The following is a 22,359-nucleotide window of genomic DNA, read 5'->3' on the forward strand; positions in this document are numbered from 1 at the left end:
CAACACCGACACTGAGATGCTTAGATAATGTATTTAAAGAAGAAACACCAGGACTGACAAGACCTGCACTCTGGTTGCACCTATGTGAAGGACAATCTTGGTAAAAAGAGTAAACACTGATTGGTCTTTGCACAGATCCCAGATCTGGACTGAAGGAGAAAATACTAATAATTTACTGATTCCTGGACACCAGACAATTCTAATTATACAATTAAACTCTGACTTGGCCTTATCAAACCCTTTTTATTTAAACACTGACAGGCTGAACCTGAAACATTAGAGGTTATTATTTCTGTGTAAAAGCATGCCACCAAAGTTAATTAGGTAGGATTTCAAAGACGCAGGGCCGCTCACTGACAGGATTTTATCCAAAGTGTTGTGGAACTGATTTAAAAAAACTCTTGTGTTTGAGGTTCAGCTGTGTAGAGAAAACTTCAGTTCTTGTCCTGTCTGCATAGAAAAATTTAATAAACAACTAGTGCATGATTTAGATGCTGCTGTTAAACTTCTTTATGCCTGTGTAAGCTAACTGAGGTTGGTAGTTTCCCACTGCACAAGTGTTTTTAAATGAACTGTTACACACAAAATATATAAACTTTAGAGCTTTATTGTAGTGCAGTGCTCGTTGTCACCCACTCTCTCTTCCTTCCACGTGTCCTCATCTTTTTCCTTGGTTCAAAGGTGTGATATTCCCAACTTTGTGACAACATTTTGGGAAAAGGCCAAGGTCTGAAATCCAAAGTAATCTTTTTCTTTTCTTTTTAAATAATGTAAAATTTCACAGTATTTGTTTAAGAAATGGCAGATATTTAAAAATGAGAAGAATTACATGTAAATCAAAATGACAGAAATTTCTCTACGCAGTGTCACTTCCAAAGCCATTTTTATTGTCATTTAAGAAAACTACATCCCAATGGATAGCCCTAATAACTAAAAAATCAAGAGCTACAAGACACATGTCTGACAGTCTGCACTGTCACTGTCAATGTACCGTTTATTCTTTTAAAGTCTAGGATTGGACAAGCAGCTATAGAGTGAAAAGATTTGTGATACAAATCAGCAGGTATTTGTAATAAGTTAATATTGCTTATAATGCTCACCGTTTAAGTTAGGAAGACAATTTACAACCATATAAAATGCCAGTTTAAAGCAAATTGAAAATCAGTGGACAAAAAAATGAAAAAAGAAACAAAACACTGCCCTCTGCATTTAAAACAAAACAAAACAAAAAAACCTGGCTTGCGTACCATATAAAGCGTTGTGCTATACAGTTAACAGGACACCTAAACAACCCCAAACCTTGATAAAACTGTATAAAATATTTGTCTTATTATCAATCTGAAAAAGAGTGTTGACTGGCACATGAATACAAATAATCACTATATAATTACAACATTTACAGGTCATGAAAGTATGTCAGACATAGACATAAAACGTACCTTCAAAAAAACTGTAAGTCTTTAGCAACATCGTCTTGAAAAATGTTCTCAAAAGGCACAGACAGAAGAAAATGTGAACCATGCAAATGGAAACAGAATGTATTTTTTGTGCAAGGAAGCAAAACTCAAGTTTAGAACAATTACAATTATACAGCAGATTGTATTTTTCCTCCTCTTGACACAATGCCCTTCTCATTACAGTACTGAAGACTGTACACGTGGATTACAATGTGTCTAACCCAGTTACAGAAGTTTAAATTCAAAATGCTCTTTTGGCCACAATATCGAGTCATACATTCATGATATTTACAGTATTGAAGAGATTCAGAAAGCCATTGAGGCTCTAACTACAATTTGCAGCTTGTAGGCGTCAATGAGGTTGCTAATCCAGTTTTTTGTACAAAAGGTGAGTCTCCTGTGCATGCTCACATCCAGTATCTGAGACCATTTCACTGAGCATAGAAAGACAATTCAGTAGGCCGCGTTACAATGGCTACCAGTCACTCCAACATATACCCGCCTCGCATCCTGTACATTCATCTCATTAGATTTCTGTGCAATATCATTTTCGTCTGTTGCTAGCAACAGAACATCCTTTCAAGCTCTGCTAGCAAATAGCAGCCATTGAACTTACAGTTTAAAGACACTCTTCGTTATAGCTTCTGTGCCGTAAATTAAATCTGAATCAACTAAGGGTCACTTCTTATATTCACCACTGGGCTGATTAACACTGCAACTACTGTTGCAAGGTTTACTGGAAGACATCTTCTCAAATATGAACAAAAAAATATTTCACCTTCATTGTACCTTCATCGACTTTAACAAATAGCCTCATTTCTATGGACGTGGTCCATCATGTAACACTCTTGCTAGGCATTCCTCTTTCCTTTCTCAGACCCTTTCTGTCTTTTTTCCCCCAATTTTCTTTCAACACGTGCCTGTCCAAATACATCATCTCATGCATTCGGAGAACATCTACATGATAAAGGGGAAAAGACTGGCAGGTTACAGGTCAGGCAGTGGACTGATCTGCCTCCATGTCTGTCTCACACTGATTTACAGTCTAGATACTGTGAATAACACAGCTAATATTACATCAGAACACAGTAGTATAGCTTAGTTAAATTGTTCCAGTTTTTATGCCCTAGTACATTTACGTCCAGTGTACTGTGTCGAGTGACTGTGTCAATGTACAAAGCACGTTGGGAAGAAATTCCTGGTTGGTTACATGAGATGAAAGTTGTGACTACAGTTCACAGAATAGAGAATGAAAACAGGATAGTTTGCGTTGACCAGTCACACTAAAATAGCCAGTGAGAAAAACTCCCAGAATCCCCTTGTGCTCTGTCTGTTGTTCTCACCACAAACAGCAGGGGGCGATGCATGTCTGTTATATAAGATGAGCTCTGGTTCCATGTTTTCCTGTACAGGTTCCCAACTCGTTGCAGGTTCTGATCAAACAACTGGAATGATCCTCATTACCCCAGCGAGATAAGGAAAGATTCTCATTCCAGTTGAGTCGCTGCTAGTTCTTGATCTCCAGAATAGAGGGATTGTGGTCCAAGATTGACAGAATGATTTTGTCCATATACTGTCGCAGGCGTAAGTTGATTTCCTCCTGCTCCTTCAGTGCTTCCATTAGCTGGGGAGACATATGTCAAACACATCTTCATTTCAGTTTATCATTGAGATACACTACAATGTTTTGTAAAGTGTTATGAAATATTTTCTTAGTTTTATCCTTTGTTAGTTGTAGAATATGTAATACTACTAGTGGCTGCATACAGATTCCTTTGAATGGGTACACCTGCAAGAATCACATACATACTTGGAACTACCTAATGACTATATATCATTCTGGCCATCCATTGATCTATTTTAAGCTGGCATGGTTTATTTAATGGTGCTTGTCAAAATGACACATCAAGATCACTGTCATGCTATGATATGTCCTAGAAATACATTAATGCTCTATAGTTCATGCTCTTTGTAATGAGAGAATAACAAATGTAACTAAAACTTTTACCTGGTCTCTGGAAGCATTATCTATCTCAGCAGCTAGAGACTGGGCCTTGGTCTGGGTAGCAAACAGGGTCTTGGCTTCGTACAGGCTGAGGCTGAGGATCTGACCATTCAGCTCATCATTCTGCTCCCTCAGCTTCTGGTTCTCCTAAAATACACAATCAGGGGAGGAGGTAGAGGACAGACGGGCAAAAGAGGTGAGTATGTGGACTACACAAGTCGATCAAGACTGGCAAATCTTTTCTTTATTTTTTTAATGTGTCCACTACTTAAGCCTCACTCAACCCGTACAGCAAAACACTGCGTTTGGTACATCATCCAGCAGCGAACACAGCAAGACAGATCTATTTCAGTAGCATCTACTAGACATAACATGGGTTATGCGTGTTACAGGATGAACTGCTCGCCTGTGTTGTCTGGTGTGTTATGAAAGCTCCATGATTAGGTCGACTTTAAATGCTGACAAGAGGTCAGTTAGTTTTTCCCTTGTTCAATCCTTATCCATTAGTGAGGGAATAGCAGCGCTGACCTCAATTCAGCTTGCGCTACTCCATTGTGATTAGTGGTTAATCAGAAGGTCAAAGGTCACGGAAGCAATTTTACCATCAGACCGGGACAGAGGCGAGCCCCAGACAACCCCAGGTGCTGGAATTCAGGGGGAAGAATGTCCTGGGACAAAAATCGCTGGACACACACATACAAACATTTACAGAGGTGCACAGGCAAGCGTGATAGAGTGAGCTTATCCATCTCTCCAAATAGAGCTGTTACCTACACAAGGTTTTGTTATCTGTCCAACCAACCCACAATTAAACTGAAAACTTCAAAATCTAAACCTGCTGTGAGGCAATGATATAAAAAATAGATAAAAAGATATAAAAAGTAGGCTCAGCGTATTAAAGTTGGTATAAAACTGCTGTTGTCATTCCTGCTCGTACTTGCCTGCATTTAGTGTGACAAGTCCGGCCCAAAGCTAGTGTAAGACATGACTTTATCATCTTAAGTTCTTGATAAGATGTGTACTCCATATGAATCAAAAGTTGTACCATTACAAAGTGTCCATCAGGGCCTGGTGGTTTGGGCGTTTTTTGCTTTATATACTGCTGTTCTTTTGGCTTACTGCTGTTCTTTTGGCTTAGGAACCAGGAAACATAATTTGTGATACATGCCACTAACTAAGTCATGACAATGAGTCAATGCGTTCTTTTACCCGTCTCATCAGAGAGGACATCTGAGAATTACTTTCTTTTACTTCCTTATCTCTCATGTTTACTTTGTATCAGGTCTGTCCACTTAACAAGAGCAGAGTAGCGATAACATCTGAATCTGTAAGTCTAGCAGTATTGACACTTAAGTACTGAGAAAGTATAAAAAACAAAAAACAAAACATCTCCTCTGAGGTAAGCTGCACAGGACCATTTCATTGTTAAAATATCAGTGCATTATACAGGCGTATTAAAGGCTATGAGGTATTGTGACTGTCTGTCATCCTTAACAACACAATATTTAAGGACCTACAGTAAATCCACTCTGTGGAAATGCCAAAGGTCTACTTTGATTTCTGAAATTAGAACACCTTATATTCCTCTGGCAACACTGAAACTAGTTCATTGTATTGATGTATGAACTGATTAAATTATAAAAAGTCTACATGTAATGTGTTGCTTTTTTAATTTTAATTTTTTATTTTTTGGGGGGAAAACATGGCTAAAACTTTTTTCATTTAATGTAAACATTTCAGAGAGTCAGAGACATGCACTAAAGTAGCATGATCAGTAGTAAAAAATACACATAAAACTCAATAATCTGCAACGACAATCTAAATTAAATCAAGCACAGGAAAACAAGGAAAGTAGTTTGTTCCATGTTTTAATAACTACTGGTCAGCCAAGAAACCTTTACCACTGCTTCAGTCAAATGAAACTTAACGACTACTCTGTTAAGAAATTAAATATGCATACATTTAATGCTGCATTGAATAGAATATAGTTATCTGTCTCACTTCTGTGTATCCACACTTACACTTAAATATGCATTACCTTTTATTAAAAGAACAGAAGTCTCATATCGAGTTAGCTTGTGATAAGAGCTGATGAAGTAACAACTATATTTAGATAGCTCTGAAAAAATCCTTCTATTCCTTATAAAAAAATTATGTGAAAACTGCAGTATGTTAAAGTGTACAGTAGCTACAGTTCTGACTGAGCTGACCGCACACAACAAAGAGATGTGAGTGTTTCAGACCAGTACCTGTTTGAGCCTTTTGACCTCATGCTCTAGCTCCAACTCTCTGCTCCTGCTGCTGAAGTCTGCGAACCCAGAGGAAGAGCTGCGGCTCCGGCCAGGCCTCTCTGCTTCCAGTTTGAAGACCTGCAAGTTCTCCAGCTCTCTACGAAGGTCCTCTATAAGCTACATGCCAGAGAATGGACAAAAGAAGAATGTTATATAATGCCAAGACAGTATTTTGTAGCTGTATGATCTATGAGTCACTACACTGACGTGAGAGAGACAAGTTGCAGAGAAAAAATAATCCCTCCCACCTCCTGCATGGCGTCCTTCTCTTTCTGGAACTGGTGCCTGTTCTGTCGCAGTTTGTCCATCATTTTCCTGTAGAGGTCCATCTCATCCTTCAGACGAAGGCTGGTGTCCTCCAGCTTGTCTGTCATCCTTTGCTTTTCCTAAAGATGGATATTTATATATACACACACACACAGTTACGGTACAGTATGAAGTTTGATTTATTCATTTCAGTTTTTGTCCATTTAATCAAGAAAATTCCAAATACGAGTATTTACATATACAGATACGACTCAATAAATTAGAATATAAAGTTAATTTACTTCAGTAATTCAATTCAAAAAGTCAAACTCATATAGATTCATTACACACAGTGATATATTTTAAGTGTTTATTTCTTTTAATTGTGATGATTATGGCTTAAGCTAATGAAAAAACAAAACTCAGTATCTCGGAAAATTTGAATATTGTTGACTCATGCATTGAGAGGATTGTGAAGCAAAGCCTATTCGACTATTTGGGAGAGATTCACAAGGAGTGGACTGCGGCTGGGGTCAGTGCATGTTGAAAAGTGTAGACAGATAATTATGGAACTCTGCATTCAGTAAATGGGTAGTTGAGTTCCTCAAACTAGTAAAGAGTAACAAGGCAAAGGAAAGCAAACATAGAGAAAAGTAAATATGGCTTACCTCATCTAGCTTCTCTGTCTGTGACTTGAGGCGGCACATGTTAAGAGACATCTCATTGTTCTCCTCCTCCAGCTGCTTAGTTCTAAAGACAAAAACTCCAGCATGTCAGCGTAAGTTTTTAAGTGAATCTTATGAATAGCTAAAGCACTGTTTCGGGCAACAACCAGAGTATATGCTGCAGCTCCAGAAGCACCTGACCAACCCCAGGAGAAATCTCTTGAGCTCTGATTAGCATAGAGTTTCACATTCTGCATTTTCTCTAAAGAAGCAGGAATCAATGTCAATTCTCATGGGATATGGACGCTGATATATAGTTGTCTAATTAAGAAACTATAAACTCAACAGTGTCTCATTATCAGACTACAGCATTATAAACAGATGCATTTGGATACAAAAAGACAACATAAGAAGCATGAAAACAGAGGAAATGAAGGTGATATCACTATCCTTGTTAAGTGTTTCTCACCGGCTGGTCAGCAGCTCTATCTGTGTACTCGTGTCTCTCTCCAGCTTGCTGTAGGCCTCCCTGTGTCGTCTTAACCTCTCCTGCAGATTTTGTTCTGCACGGGTCTCTTGATCTTTCAACTGCTCCTCCAACTCATGAACCCTGAGATTATGAACACATCACGTTACTTTTTAAGACTAAACCACTGCCACACTTTATCGGTAAGTTATCTGCAAAATATGGTACTTTTGAGGTTATTTATTTGTATTACAATAAATCTTCTACATCCCTTAAAACCAGCTTTCAAACTCTACCTGTGAACCAGATGCGTGTTCTCCTGCTTCAGCCTGGACTTAAGATCAGCGCTGACCAGAATCTCACTCTCAAGTTCTGCAACCTTCTTCTCAAGAGAACTCACCTGATAGAAAACATAATTACATGTTACAATTGGACTTACGCTTATAAGGACATAGTTGTAAGCAGATTCACAAGGATTTATACAATGGCACTAAATAACAGCTGGTTCCCTATTTCCTGAAAGTAATTAAGCAGTTTGGATATTCCTTGAATTTGCATCTCTCACGAGGAATGACAAGGCTAATCATATATATTTGCATTCTCAACTTAAGCTGTGCATCCCCATCTCTTCAATTCAATTCAATGTTATTTATATAGCTAGAGATAGGAGTCTCCGAGTAGAGACAGAGAGATGAGAGAGGAAAGGAGAAGAGAGCAGCAGGAAGAACAAGATGATACATACTGTACATCTCACTCACTCTCCGGGACTTAAGAGATACAGTACATGCATACACTCAGAACATGTGGATATCCAAACTGAGATATCCCAGAACGGACAGAGGGGGAGAAAACAACAAGAGGAGAACTATTGTAATATTGTATGCGGCAGCTCCTCAACGAACTAGTCACTGGATTTTTCACTTGTTTTACACAAACAAGATTGGTGTCAAATTATTCTCAAAAAGCTGCTTATTAATAATTACACTGCCTGAGCCTCCTATTTGATATGGAGCACGAGACATCATTTTCACACATGGATTGGCCACCACAAAGTCGAGAGCTTAACCCCATCGAGAATCTTTGGGATGTGCTGGAGAAGGCTTTGCTCAGTGGTCAGACTCTCCCATCATCAATACAAGATCTTCGTGAAAAATGAATGCAACACTGGATAGAAATAAATCTGGTGACATTGCAGAAGCTTATAGAAACAATGCCACAGTGAAAGTGTGCTGTAATCAAAGCTAAAGACGGTCCAACGAAATATTGTTGCAAGTGTTTGACCTTTTTTTGGCCAGGCAGCAACAAATATGCACATAAACATTACAACTTTTACTAAAACCAAACATTTGTGTGTCTTGGAAGGTATTGGACTTGGAAGGCAGTGGAAGTGGTGGGTGGGAGGGTAGGAGGAATGGGAACCGGAGAGGTCAAAGGTCATGCGCTGAAAGGAAGACTGACAATGATGCAGAGATAAGGCAAAAAAAAATGAGTCTGTGCAGCAGCATGTGTGACAGGAGTGGGGACTTGGATTTGGGTCTGACTTGTGTATGGGGTGCTTGGACCAGCTTATAATTGCTTACAATTCTAGTTTCAGCTTGTTCTTTGGAGATTCTTCTTACGCCCTACTTGATTCAAATAATTAAATGAAGGTCAAAATATGGACAAACAAATTCACATGCACAGAATGAAACAAATATATTTGTACCTTCTCATTGATGTCGACGTCACAGGAGTCAATGCTGTCTCGGAAAAGGTCCTCTGTACTGCCATTACTGCTACTCAAGTTGCTGTTGTGGAGCAGCTGCCTGGTCAAACACACAGAGACACAAACTTTAGGAATCCCTGTGAGGACTTGTTCAGTGTGGGCTAGTATACATGTTTTTGTGTGAGAGAGAAAGTGTCCTGCAGTGATGCTGCACTGAGGTACAATAGATGATATACTGTAGGACTGGAAAGACAGTGCCAAGCATAGAAGCTAGTGCACACAGAATTAAAATTAGCCCACACATATTTTGCTATAGCAACCTCACATATACGCCCACACAGGTCTGCACAGAGAGATTCATGCCACACTGTGACTTTAGTTGGCTGCTTGTCTACTGATGGAATAACTTGAGAAAAACAAGCTTCTGCTCTGTTATGAAGATTAACTAAATGAAGAGTAAAGGAGAGGAGAGGAGAGGAAAGGAGAGGAAAGGAAAGGAAAGTTGTATACTGAAAGAAGACAAGAGCAGATAAAGAACAATAAACTGGAAAAAGAAATCAAACCAGACAGAGACAGCAGTAGAAAGAACATAAAGAGAGAGAGAGACAAACATTACAATATATTGAATAGATAGATCAGGTCTGACAGGCCATTTTCACTCTGTCACTATAACTCACTTCCTTTGGCTGGAAATAGGACAAAAGCTTAGACAGACAACATCGCACCCAGTGCAGACCAACAGTCCATGTAGTTGGATACATGGTTGCTGATGAAAAAGCTGATGTCTACACTCAAATAGGAACAAAAAGAGCTTTTATGTTGTGCTCGGTTGCAAGTAAGGTCATCCAAATACCCTGTATTTTCTCGAAATAACTAGTTATTAATTAACTGCACGTTAGAACACAGTGGTTGTATAGCAGAGTGATAAGGAAACAGCTAATCTTGCTGTGCGAGGGCCTACGTCAACAAATAGAACAAACACGTGGAGCGAGAGCTTTATAATGCATAAACACAAAGAGTACAGATGACTGACCTTTTTTGCAGACACACACACACGCACGCACACACATGCAGGTGAATGGCCTACCTTCCAAAAGCAGTGCTGGAGATTTTTCTGTTGGGGCTACAGAAGAAAAAAAAGAAATGTTTTAAACAGATCATTTTTCAGTGAATTGTCACTGATATATCTAGACTAACTGCTCAACAATACAAAGGGAAATAACTGCGAACCTAATTCACTGTGGAAGTCTAAATGACATGTCACTGTTAATACAGTTTCAGTTTTGTTCAGTCATTGTGGAGTTCTGTTAGCTCAGCAACTGTCTCAGGGGGAACAAAAAGACTAAAGACTCTTTCAGTATGACATGCCTGTGGTGGATATCACTACGGATTAACAAAAATTAGCGAAGTATAGGTTACAGCGCATTTGGATTTCTTTTATTAAAAATCTTTTCTGGGTTCTCACTGTTTTAAAGTGTAAATACCACCAAGACTCCTTCTGCTTGAACAATTATTACAGGTTAAAGCTCAAAAACATAAAAAGTTAAAAATACGGTGCTTTTCAGTGACATAACAGCATCAAATAACTATCAAGGGTGTCTAATAGGCCTCAAGCATATAGATGAAGCAATATTTTACATGAGCATTTAATCCTGAGTGACAAAACAGGTAAAGTTTCAGATAACCCCCAAAGAGGTCTAAGAGCCCAAAGCGTATGGTGGACAAACTGAAGATAGTTTCAAACTTATGTCTCTCCTTTGGCCAGGACTCTTTAAAGTTTCTATAAAAGTTAGATATTTTAACTTCTATAGCTCTGTAACTTTGCATTTTCTGTGCTGTGCTAAAAACCTGGATGAACTGAATTAACTGGGTGTAAAGAAGCATAATATGCACAGGTAATTAATTAAATACTTTGTGCTGCTTAGTAGCACAAGTCCCTTCTAATAGTCTTCGCTTTGGATCTCTAAGAAGCTTTTTCACACAGTCCACATCTTATAAGTTCATTTATCCACACTAAGTACTCTAAATTCATTCATTTACACTTCTTGCTCCTTCATCTCTCTAACCCCTCCCTTCATTATTCATAGAGGGAAGCAGGTCTAATGAGAAAGGCCATGGTGAATTTTAGAGCCACTTCTTAACAGGGAGAAATCCTGCAGTCAGCAGAGAGTTCCAGTAACAAAGACAGGAACTTACACTATATTCGAAAACATTATTATGCTAAATTCAATGTTGACAAATGAAATTGTATTATGCAAGTGTGTGTGAGTCTTTTAGTATTTTCAGGTAGACTGTATAGCACAGTCACCACGGATCATGTTTCCAGTAATAGTACAATGGTTGATGAGGTAACCACAATAGAGACAGCCTTATATAACAATCAATTAGTGTTTGAGTGTGCGCATGTGAGGGATGATACGTTCGTTCATGCGTGAAACAGGAGGAGGAACACTTTAAACACCTCTGTAATCATATTACAATAATATTACAGCGGAGCCCTCAAAGCATTCCTGAGTCAGCATAACGTGCACAATGTGAGAAGACCAGTTCACTTCAAATCCTGTACCTGTATATGTCAGTGTTTCTTTTGACCTAAAAACACAGAGGTGCATGCCTCCTGTCATCTTTGGTTTAGTTATTGTTTTAACTAAAATAATGGGTGGTGTCCAAAAATGACCTACAAGTATAATTAACTCAAGTTCGGTTCAAAGCTTCTGTTTATGGAACTGGGCAGCATGTGGCTGATATGTACACGTCCTACCTGTTAGGCTTAAGATTCTTGAGGCGAGCCTCCAGGTCATTGAGCAAGTTGACCTTTTTGCTGCACTGAGAACAGTAGACATCCATCAGTTCACCAGTGTAATGGTGACGCACCTTACGAGGAGTCTGACCCGCACTGTAAACACACACAGAAACACAATCAGACACTTGAGAGCAGTTAAGAGCACACTTAAACCAATCTCTCAAATCTTTCCACTCAGCTAAAGGATCAGAATTGTGTTTCAAAACGAACAAGAGTCCCTTTAACCCACTTTGTACTGTAGTTATTTAAAGTTCTCCCCCAATGCCGAGCTGTGTCAGACTTCTTGTAAATCTGGGCCTCATTTTGAATTTAAATCTCCCTGCCAACTCCTTTTGGTCAGGTCTGTCTGCTTGGTATGCGTGAAAGGAGCATGGAGCTGTATTGCCAGTCTATCAGCTGGAAGACTTAATCCTATTAAAAACAGGCCTTTGATGAATATTAATGCGACCTTAAGGGCAAGAACTCCTAAGCTAAACTTCTACAGTCAAGCCTCGAGAATAATATGAGTCAGGTAGTGATTCTGAGTGGAGACTAAAAGCTGAAGCTACAGAAATCTGGTCAGCGTTGCGTATTTTGCTCTGAGGAACAGCAGAGACCTACACATGTGCTTTTTGTAGCACAATCGGATTCGCAATCCATGGTCCACAGTTTAATACTAGGCCTAAAAACATTTGCTATTGGGCAGGAAGGTAGGAAATCACAGTATACACCTCTTCCACAACAACACTGTCAACATAGAAACGTCAAAAAATAATGAAAATTGGGAATGCAAATCATCTTATAGGAAGTAAACTACCCAGATCTGAATGCATCTTGTGATTCATTTAGATAGCCAGCTATCAAAGAAAACCCTACTAAGCAGGTGGAAACCAGGATTGTTTTAATGTGTAAGTGATCTTATGCATGGTAAATTATCATAGGGCCAGTGTTTTCATCCCATTAGTCATAGTATCCCACTCATGCAAACAGAATACAAACATAAAGAAGAATTCCAAAAAAAGTTGTACTACCTCTGGCAAGTTCAAAGTTGTCTTTTTCCTATTCACATTAATATCAGTAAGGGCTTGAAATGGCCATACATCCACATTATCCTCCAATGTGCCAGGAGGATAATGGTTTGTTCAGCACTAAAATGTTATTGACCTTCAGCACTCTGCATAGATATAATTGGTTTTTGGATATACCATGACCTGGATGACTGAGAACCTTCACAGACATAAAGAAGAATTGTTCCCGATGTTTTATTCCTTAGCTTTCTCTTACCTAGAGGGCACAGATGAGCCAAGGTCAGAGTAGCCGTTGGTACGAGTCTCCTCGTCCGGACAGGGGCTGCTGGGAGTGTAGTCTGGCTCCTCCCCTTCTCCGTAGTCCTCAAACTGCTCCTCGTTCAGAGAAGCTGAGGAACGTGTTGATAGGTCCGAAGTCACGGAAATACTAGTCTGACCACACCTGAGGAAAAGAGGAAGTAGGTGGTTTTAAAGTCTGTAGCTGTAAATCTTTTGGAGAACAGAGGCAGTTCATCCCTATATAAGGCATAGGAACAAAGGCGATCCTAATGAGATTTAGAGACAGTTAGACAACAGTCAAGTTCAAGCTTACTTCTCCCCAGAGAAAAAGAGATCTCCCAGCACGTGCTCCTTGTCCCCTGGTCTGGTGGACCCGTCTGATGTGTCTGACCCCTGGGTGCTTTCCACAGCACTGTCTCTGTCTGATTCCCTCTCCCTACCCTCGTCTGCCTCCTCAGGCTCCTCCACTTCTCCGGGGAAAAGTTGGCACTCAGGGACAGGGTCAGGATATGCCCGCGTGCACATGATGACTGGACAAACCTGCTCCTCCTCACCACCCTGGAGAAAGATCAGACGAAAGGTAAGTACAGACAAAGAGGTGGAGAGACACAGATCTGTGTAAACAGAAACACTTAAGAGCTCAGGCTGTTATACCGATGACACGTTGAAGACCTTGTGACAATTCACAAATGTCCATATATGCAAATTTAAAAAGATAGTATATATAGATAGTTCAGAGATCATTTTGTTTTCTTAGGATCTCTTATAATTCAGTGTTTGTTATCTGTGCATCCACAGTTAGAGACACTGCTAAAGGATAACACTTTAACCCTTCTTCATATTTGAAGGTTTATTGTTTCCATAATGTGGACAACTATCCAGAAAGTTTCTATTTTTCAGACAATGGAGGTATTCTGGAATACATCAAAATCATTTTGAGTATTGCAGCCTTTTCACAGATGAAAAAAAGGGTTCAAATCTGGGGGTAACAGCTCAGGGAGATTAGTAAATTCTAGGGCAAATTTTTCATTTAGTAAATTTCGTAACTGTGGGTATGGTCCTAAGTTCACATAGGGGGGTCCGGAGGGCTAGAGGGGTCAAAGGGCGACGGGTCAGAGGTTAGAGGTCAGAGGTCCCTATCCAACTTGTTTTACTCTTCAAAAAGAACCTAACGCAACAGAGAACAGTGTCTTATCTCAGTGTGGCTCAACACAGTATGAACACAACATGATGAAGAAGAGAGGAAAACCGAAAAGGTACAAGTAGGTAAAGTGTGGCCGAAAAGAACACAGATAATAGTGGGGAAGAATTTATATATGAGAAATAAATCCAAAGCCTGGAATGATAAGGTTAGCATGAGGGTGAGATTAGACAAGAATGTGAGCACAAAAGCAAGGACAAAGGTTTTAGGCAACATCACAGACTTGTGACAGTTCACAAGTCTACAAAATGAGTTTGCATGTTCTCCCTGTGTCTGTGTGGGTTCTCTCTGGGTACTCCAACTTCCTCCCACTGTCCAAGACATGCTCATTAGGTTCACTGGCGATTCTAAATTGACCGTAGATGACAAGTGACAGCTGGGATAGGCTACAGCCTCCCTACGACCCTTCACAGGACAAGCGGTTACAGAAGATGAATGAATGAATAAATAATTACTACAAATTACATCAAATTCTGTTCATGGAATTTTTATTTTATGTTTTAATAATGCAACAACACTAGACTCAGTTACATTAACTGGGCATTAATACTAATACATTTTTCTCAACTATAATAGTTTGTTTTTCATTATTCTATTTTCTCTATGCTATACTAATACAATAAACGAAGTAATGGCTATATTAATTACACACAGATACTAATGTCGAAGTATTTAAAAAGGTTAATTTCCTTCTGTCAAAGTAAATATGCATCAGTGGGCTTTGACTCTGTCAAGAAACAATAAAGCACACGTGCCATTATTTAATTTAGCTTTTATAACAATATTTATTTTAGGCAATGGCACTGAATGACATAAACTACAGTATATGTAGTCACTCTGAGGGGAAAAAAAGTGATGATTAGAGGAGGAGCTGTCAAAGTGAATGCAAGTGTTTACGGTAAGTGTCTCTGTGTATCCGCATGCTCGAGAACAGCCTGGGGGCTAGCACTGCCAAAACATGAGACTACAGAGTGTTTTAAATTGCTTGAATCCCTGAAGCACAAACACAGCTGGCCTGCCAAACAGCATCCAAATCGCCCTTGGCTTTGAACTTAAGATGCCAAGATTTGCAATACTTTTAAGTACTTTTGCAGTGGTGCAGACCTGGAGAGTCTTCACACCCCACCTGGGTAACAGGGGATTTTTATCCCCATCAAAAGTTTGGTAGGGCCAGATCAGTTTTTTAATGAATTATCAAATACCCACAAACTACACAACTTATACACAAATTAAAAATCCAACATTTCCAACGTCCTAAATAATAGTTCACGATAATATATTCATAGATTCTATCAAATATCAAGAGCAAAAAAAACAAACAGCATAATCTTGCTTATTACCCAAATGGTCATGGACTGCATTTTCAAAATGTGAAAAAACACATGCAGCCGTACATCACATATTACTCTGCTCAGCATGTAGCGTTGTACCACGTTCTTCATATTTTAGTTTAAAGCGGATAGGAAACAGATTTTCTGATTTCCCTGTGAGTTACTGCAGCATCTGACCTAGTTAAAATATATCCTACCATTCCTTTCCTGCTCTTCTTCCCATTCTCCCAAGTGAGACCAAGAAAAAGATAAAGGGTTAAGGATGAAGGACAAATCTGTCTCATCTAAAATGCCTTTTCAAATGCCTGTGTTTGTGGTCAGTTTAAGTCAAAGGTAAGACATACACAGAATGTGACTGAATGTGTATGCAAATTTAAGACGGTTGTATATGTGTTACTGCATTTGTGTTCATGTTCTCTGTCCGTGTCATGTGTGGCTGAGTAGGCATGTGCATTGTGCTCAGTTCTCGGAAAAATAGAGGTCAGACGTCTTGAGTGCATAAACAAGACTGTCAGCCCAGATTTTCCAGGTAGAGAAACAGTTGTGCAGCATGCATAGTTATGCATAAGACAAAGCAAGAAAGGGAGATGAATGCAAAGCTAGGCTTTCAGAGAAGGAGGATGAGGGAAACATGTATTATTTACACCAACCACAGCTGCAATAGAAATGCAATTTGTTAGGGAGAAAAGAGATAAAAGAGCTAGAAAGAAAATAAAGGGCAGAAGACACAGAGAGACATGTTTACATGTAAAACAGAGAGAAATAAAAAAGAATAAGCCAGATGCAAATGAAACTATTTAAAGAAACATGCACTGCCTTATATGTGTCTGTGCAACACATTTACCTATACTTTGGAAATCTTTTGAAGCAACCATAAAAGTATCTGATAATCACTGGCACGCAGATGAACTTGGCATTGATACTCGTTTTTCAGGTGTGAACTGATGAAAGTTTACGCAATATGAAGGATGTCTCCTGATCAAACCACACTGACACAATCCTGAAACTCAAGGCTGAGTCATGTATGCTTCATGCTACAGTTGTTGCGCAACACAGTACAGCAAACCGAGACATGAAAATGAACTGACTGTACACCAGTTAGAGCCACAGTATTAGTTGCCAGGGAGGTAAACAGCATACAGTATTTTCCAATTACAAAATGAGTGCTTGTGTAAGAGAAAGAGAGAAAGAGAGAGAGAGAGAACTGGAACAAGACACATACAAGGATGCACTGCATAATTATGGTTAATGGGAGGAAAACCTGGAAACACAACCTGGAAGCACTCTAGTGGAAGAGGAATCAGAAAACACTATTTGAGTCTAACTTTTTTGCGAATGGCAGACCACAGCTGGCACAAGTAGGGTGGTACTGCAGAGTTGTGGGGAGACACAATCCTAGAGAACCTCCATCATGGAGGGCTAGCATGCTGCTTTTGGTTTTCTAGCTAGCAGCAAGCTTTCGTTGTATAAATCCAGGACTAGGTGACCTGAGACAAAACCAACAGTTTTTAGCATTCAAACACAAACTCACACTAACCCTAACCCTAACTATCTGTCAACTTGCTTATTTAATAACTTGATAACTTGTTCATCCTTTTTGCCTCTTTCTCTTCGTTGTCCTCGATCTGTGTTTTTACACATAAAAGAAATTCGATTCCTGTTCTCAGTGGCTATCAGTGTACCTATACACACATGTAAAATACAAGCTTGCACATACATACACACAACGCATTCAGAGTTACAAGAACTAATTACCAAGGGCAGTCTTATTTGGCATTAGTCTTCAATCTCTCGTCAGCAAAGACCCCAACTCTTTATCAGGCTGAACAACAACAACATTGTTGTTGCCATCATTAAAAAGATAGACTCTCCATCCACTTCTGGCTCAAACCAATTACGTCTATGCAGAGTGCTGAAGGTCAATAACATTGTAGTGCTGAACAAACCATTATCCTCCTGGCACATTGGAGGATAATGTGGATGTATGGCCATTTCAAGCCCTTACTGATATTAATGTGAATAGGAAAAAGACAACTTTGAACTTGCCAGAGGTAGTACGACTTAAATTGTTTTCTTACTTGAAAATGATATGATGATCTGATCCTTGTATAATTTAGTTTCAGTTAGTTATCATAACCATTTTTAAGAATTGAGCAGATAATGCCATGCCAAGATTAAATGAATTATACAGTTTATAGGGCTTAAAAAGGTGTTGTTCCTGATGTGTATTTGGTGTATAACAACCATTTTTTTGTTGTCCAATCAAGCAAAACGAATGTTAAGGTGACTTAAAGAGGGAGGGCCACATCACAGTGAAGCAGACGCATGAACTGACGTTGACACCATCGATCCACACTGATGAAGCTTTGATTGAGTCAGCAGTCAGACTGAAGGATGAGCAGAAGAGTGAGAGAAAAATTGAAAAGGAGAAAACAGGATTTAGGGAAGAGAGCAGGAGAGACAGAAGAGTCTCCCTGCTTGTGTTTGTCAGACTGTGCAACTGAGATAAGAGCTGTTCTGCTCTCTGCAGAAGCCTTCTGTGCGTCTCTCTCTTTCTTTGTTCAGTTGAACCTCATGCTATATTATTGTAAGATTCAACCTTCTCAACTGCTGCCACCACAACAATTTGCACTAAAAACAGGAATCGTTTAACTTCAGTTTTGACTCACCTACCACTGTGTGCTGTTACCTTAAGCCTCAAGTCCCATCAGAGGCTAATAAAAACGACAGGGGGGCATAAGAGGCTTCACAGAAACATAAATGGCTATTCTAATTCACATAAAGAACACAAAAGGAGAACTGATCCCAGCTTATCTCTGAGGCTTATCTGCATTTCTTTGTCTTGCATATGATATTAAGAAGAATATTTTAGATTTTGTTTAAAAATAGCACACTGAGGAAAATATTCAATGAAAATAATCGTGTGAAGAACATTAAATGAAGAACATTTTCACAGCAACATGCCTTTCAACATGAGCCACACTTTTCGCTGCCACATACTTTGACAAGGAAGTATTAATATTCAGTAACTGTGTTTATGTGCCTGGGCGTCTGTATTATTCAGCTCCTACGGTAGGCAATACTCCTACTACGCATGCACACCCGCACACATTATACAAACGGAAGTAATGACTCATATTTCTCACCATTTTGTGAAGTGAACAGGCACGCACTATCACCTCATTGTTTCTAGGCTCAGCTCTTTGCCTGCTCATGCAACTTCAAGTCAAAACTGTAAGTGAAAAATAAACACCAGGGCTTTTCATAGCAGCTTGGCTAATGAAACTAAAGTGCAAACACTGCAAAGCTTTCAATCAAAAAGACACACACATTTGTTTCAAGGGGGATAGGTAACTGCTTGGATTACCAGGAATGCTGCACTGGACAAAGGACAATGCAGGGAGGGACTAGAGAGGCACACTGGAGACTGTGTTGAGGTGTTCTCAACAAAGTCCAGCTTACATGCACAAAGGAAACCCAAAGAGGTGAAAGAGTGTGTGTCTGTGTTTACTGTGGCGTTCTTAAATGACTGAATGAGAATTCAATGAGATTCAGGTTTAAAATGAAAGTATGAAAGTTAAAACCAGATTCTGGTGACAGTTAATGTTAGTGGCTGAGATATGAGGGTCAAAGAACATCCAGACATGTATTTTCATCCAAATATTTTCATGTGCGTGCGGTTATGTAAATAGAGCAGTCCCGTTAAACAAGGAGAACTTGAAATACACACTTTGATTAAAGCGATGTAGTACGTTGTTTGTATACCTAAAGGGACCTGAACTCATGAGTGAGCTACGATACTTTTATCACAATAAGCGTTGTACTTTCTTATTTCTTCGAAAGTCTATTATCAAAAGAAACTAGACAGTAATATAGGAAACCAAATGCTTGTGTGTGCATGTGTCACAAAGATGCAAATGTAGGCTAAAAATATTACCGTCACATTGATCATGAGAACTTGTTAAACCAAGTTGCAGGTATGTTTGCCTTCATTAGACCATTTGTCCTTAAGGTGTAAACCACCTGTTCTGAGCTAATGTGTGTTTAACAGCTGGAATGTGTGGTTTCACATCAAAACAAAGATGTTGGCATTATCCGACAGATGCCAAATCAAAGCCATGAGTGTGTGCATTTAGCCTCGACAAAGACAAAAGTTTTCTGATTCTAGTCAAATAGTTTCATCCTTAAAATCCAATGACTGAGCATTTTTTATGGTTCCTGTTTCCCCTGAATTGCAATCATCACATTTCTTTTCAAAAAGAGTAGTCATTTTTTAGGAAGAACAGAAAACTCTGACTCATAATATAGTAGATATTAGACACTGTGTTGTGTCACCAAACGCATACTTAAAAAGAAGTAAGTTCTTCATCTTTGTGGTGCGTTGTCTTTCTCTTAACCAACCAATTGTCAGCCCACATGCTGCTGACCGTTGAATGGGGGCATTTCAGTGTGCTGATTGGCAGACCCTCAGCGGGAGTTCAATCCTCCCTCTCTTGTCAGCTGTTGTGCACGGTGTGACTCAAACTTTGTATTCTGTTCTCATTTGAAACATTTCCAATGGGGAAATAATGAGAACCAAAAGAGTCTCCTACCATGAAGTCAAGGCCAATATTTGTTTTTAAATTTGTACAGTACATTACCTCAGAGACTGAGTAAGTATGACTAGGTGCGTGTTAAGATCATTCTTTGTTTTGTCTGTAGATTTTTCTCTCGGCCTCAGTGTGTTAGAAAGGATGACAGAAGCTGTGGGAAAGGAGTGACTGCTTTAACTGAGGCAGATTAGCCTCCATTCATTCTGTACAGCTCAGTACCGCATGCTAATCTAGTTATTCTAGTCGCGGTACACTACCTGTGATCTGGCAAAGACACTTGAGTGATTGACAACTTTGTTCAAGGAAACAAAACCAAATGGCAATAAAAAGTAGTCAGGTGGAAGTGTATGACAATAAGCAACAATGTTTTACTAAATATTGGTTTGTTCCAGTAATGTTTAGGTCCTGGGACAAGCTATGGTGAATTTCTTGCTCAGCTGAAGGAGAGTAAATCTCATTATGCAATGTCCAGTCACCAGAACAAGAGTATTCAAAACGACCACAGAGCCTGACGTCATATGTTGCTAATGGCAATACAAATAAAACTCACCTTCTCTTTCTATTTTCGGGCTGATTATTAAAAACCTTAAAGGCTACAGCAATTATGAGTTGTACTATTAGCAGCACAGGTTGTCAATACAGCACAGTAACCGTTTTAATGCCTAATTCTTCAGGTGATGTAAAATAAATATAAAATAATATTTATTCTACAGTGTGCTTTACGAGTCTTGTTCCAGTATAACTGCAAATGTGTAACACTTTACCAACTAAGGATAGATAAAACAGGTGGAAATAACTGGCAAGGCATAAAACCCTGAATGAATTACCAGTAGCCAAACATTTCTGACCAGAAAATAATGAAAGATTTCCAAAATCCCTTTAAATCTAGGTTTACAGACATTAAGCCAACTGTCTACACATTTATGTGTGAAATACCATCACTCTAAGTCCTGTTATAAGATAGAGGAGTAGGATAAATGTGAGAACAGCAGGTTTATTGCTTTTCTTTCTTGATTAATTTGTACCTGGACATGCTATATTAGTCCTGTGCACATTTCTTTTTGATCCCCCTCTCTTCCTGTCTCAGTCATTCTCTCTCCTTCCAGCTACCCTGCTTTCCAATTAATCCCATTACCATCAGGGAGATGTTGAACCGCAAAAGAGCCAACAGGAACAGAACAAGGGAGAACATGATAGGAAAGGACACTGGAAAGCAGGCAGGGATGAAAAGAGAGAGAACAGAAGAGACAGGGCAGTGTAGGAGGGATGGCACAGACACCAACAGCTGAGCAAGACAGACAGGCAAGCTGTGAGGCTGGGTCAACTACGTGCAACACGCACACATTCAAATAAACGGGGGGACAATGGACTCACTGCAAGTGATCTCCCCCCCTTGCACGCATCAGTCTTCCCTCAACATATAAACTACTTCAGCTTTCCTTTCAATAAACCCTCAGGACTCTCCGTTGACCTCTTTCTGCGTTTTGTTCGCATTCTGTCAAGCAATTTTTCATCAGCCCCACATTTCAGCGGGCTCAGTGCAGTCTGGTCTCTTACCCCGTTAACTAGTGAGGGGAGTCCATGGTCAGCAGTCTCCCTCTTTCCACCAGCAAAACACCCATTCACTGAAGTCATCCACTCGCCCCGTTCACTGGGGCAAAGTCCGTTGTCTCAGCGCTCACACCACAACACAGACAGGTGTTCCCCTTAAAGGCAAGAGGAGGAGGAAGTGCCGGAATAATCCAAAGGGTGAGCTCTAGGTAGTGGTATAGTCCAAATAGAGGAAGAGGAGCAGGACGTATCATTCACTTTAAAACACTGCACTGGCTGCCTGGCTTTCCCCACACCAACAGACTGCACTCTCTCTCTCTCTCTCTCTCTCTCACACACACACACACGCTCTGCATCAAACACCCTCATACACTTTGCCTCCCTCGCTCACTGGTTCCCCGGCTGCCTCGCATTCACACAGTGAGAGCTCAGATCAGGCAACAGTTGTTGAATTCATGGCCCCTCCTCCCCTCTCCCTCCCCCTTGCAGGTGGTTGCTTAGCAACTGGCTTCTGTGGGCGGGGCTTGTGAGAGTTCTCACATTGCTGCACACTCTGCTCTTGGCGGCCGCCTACTCAGGCTATATTTGCATATGAAGCCCTGCCTGCCTCTGTCTGGCTCTGCTGTGGAAGAGGCCAGTGCTTGTGTGGGCCGAGAAAGGGGGGGAGGAAGGTGACCGTTGTGTCACGAAAACTGAAACAGTTTGTCCTTAGTGATGCAGCAGATTCCACAAGATGGGTCAAAAGGGAAACACGTACTTG

At 39.8% G+C, this 22,359-nt stretch overlaps 1 protein-coding gene across 1 annotated transcript; it reads right to left on the reverse strand.

The window, feature by feature from the left end:
* Positions 1–866: 866 nt before the first annotated feature.
* rab11fip4b (RAB11 family interacting protein 4 (class II) b) lies at positions 867–22,005 on the reverse strand. The gene is made up of 13 exons (XM_084573591.1): positions 21,606–22,005; positions 13,238–13,482; positions 12,902–13,087; positions 11,597–11,731; positions 9,923–9,958; positions 8,836–8,935; positions 7,427–7,530; positions 7,134–7,274; positions 6,668–6,749; positions 6,002–6,139; positions 5,712–5,870; positions 3,466–3,609; positions 867–3,081 (listed from the first exon to the last, which is right to left on the reverse strand). The coding sequence occupies exons 1-13, from the start codon at positions 21,681–21,683 to the stop codon at positions 2,965–2,967; spliced, it is 1,665 nt and encodes a 554-aa protein (XP_084429717.1). The 5' UTR covers positions 21,684–22,005; the 3' UTR covers positions 867–2,964.
* Between the last annotated feature and the right edge of the window lie 354 nt (positions 22,006–22,359).

Source organism: Chelon labrosus (genome assembly GCF_963514085.1).
Source record: "Chelon labrosus genome assembly, chromosome: 2".
Classification (NCBI taxonomy): domain Eukaryota; kingdom Metazoa; phylum Chordata; class Actinopteri; order Mugiliformes; family Mugilidae; genus Chelon; species Chelon labrosus.

Coding starts and splice junctions, on each gene's coding strand:
- rab11fip4b (XM_084573591.1), bottom strand. CDS start 21,683: ATGACTTCAGTGAATGGGTGTTTTGCTGGTGGAAAGAGGGAGACTGCT. Junction 6,140..6,667: donor AGACAGAGAAGCTAGATGAG/GTAAGCCATATT, acceptor ATCCATCTTTAG/GAAAAGCAAAGGATGACAGA. Junction 3,610..5,711: donor AGGTCAAAAGGCTCAAACAG/GTACTGGTCTGA, acceptor TGTGTATTTTAG/GAGAACCAGAAGCTGAGGGA.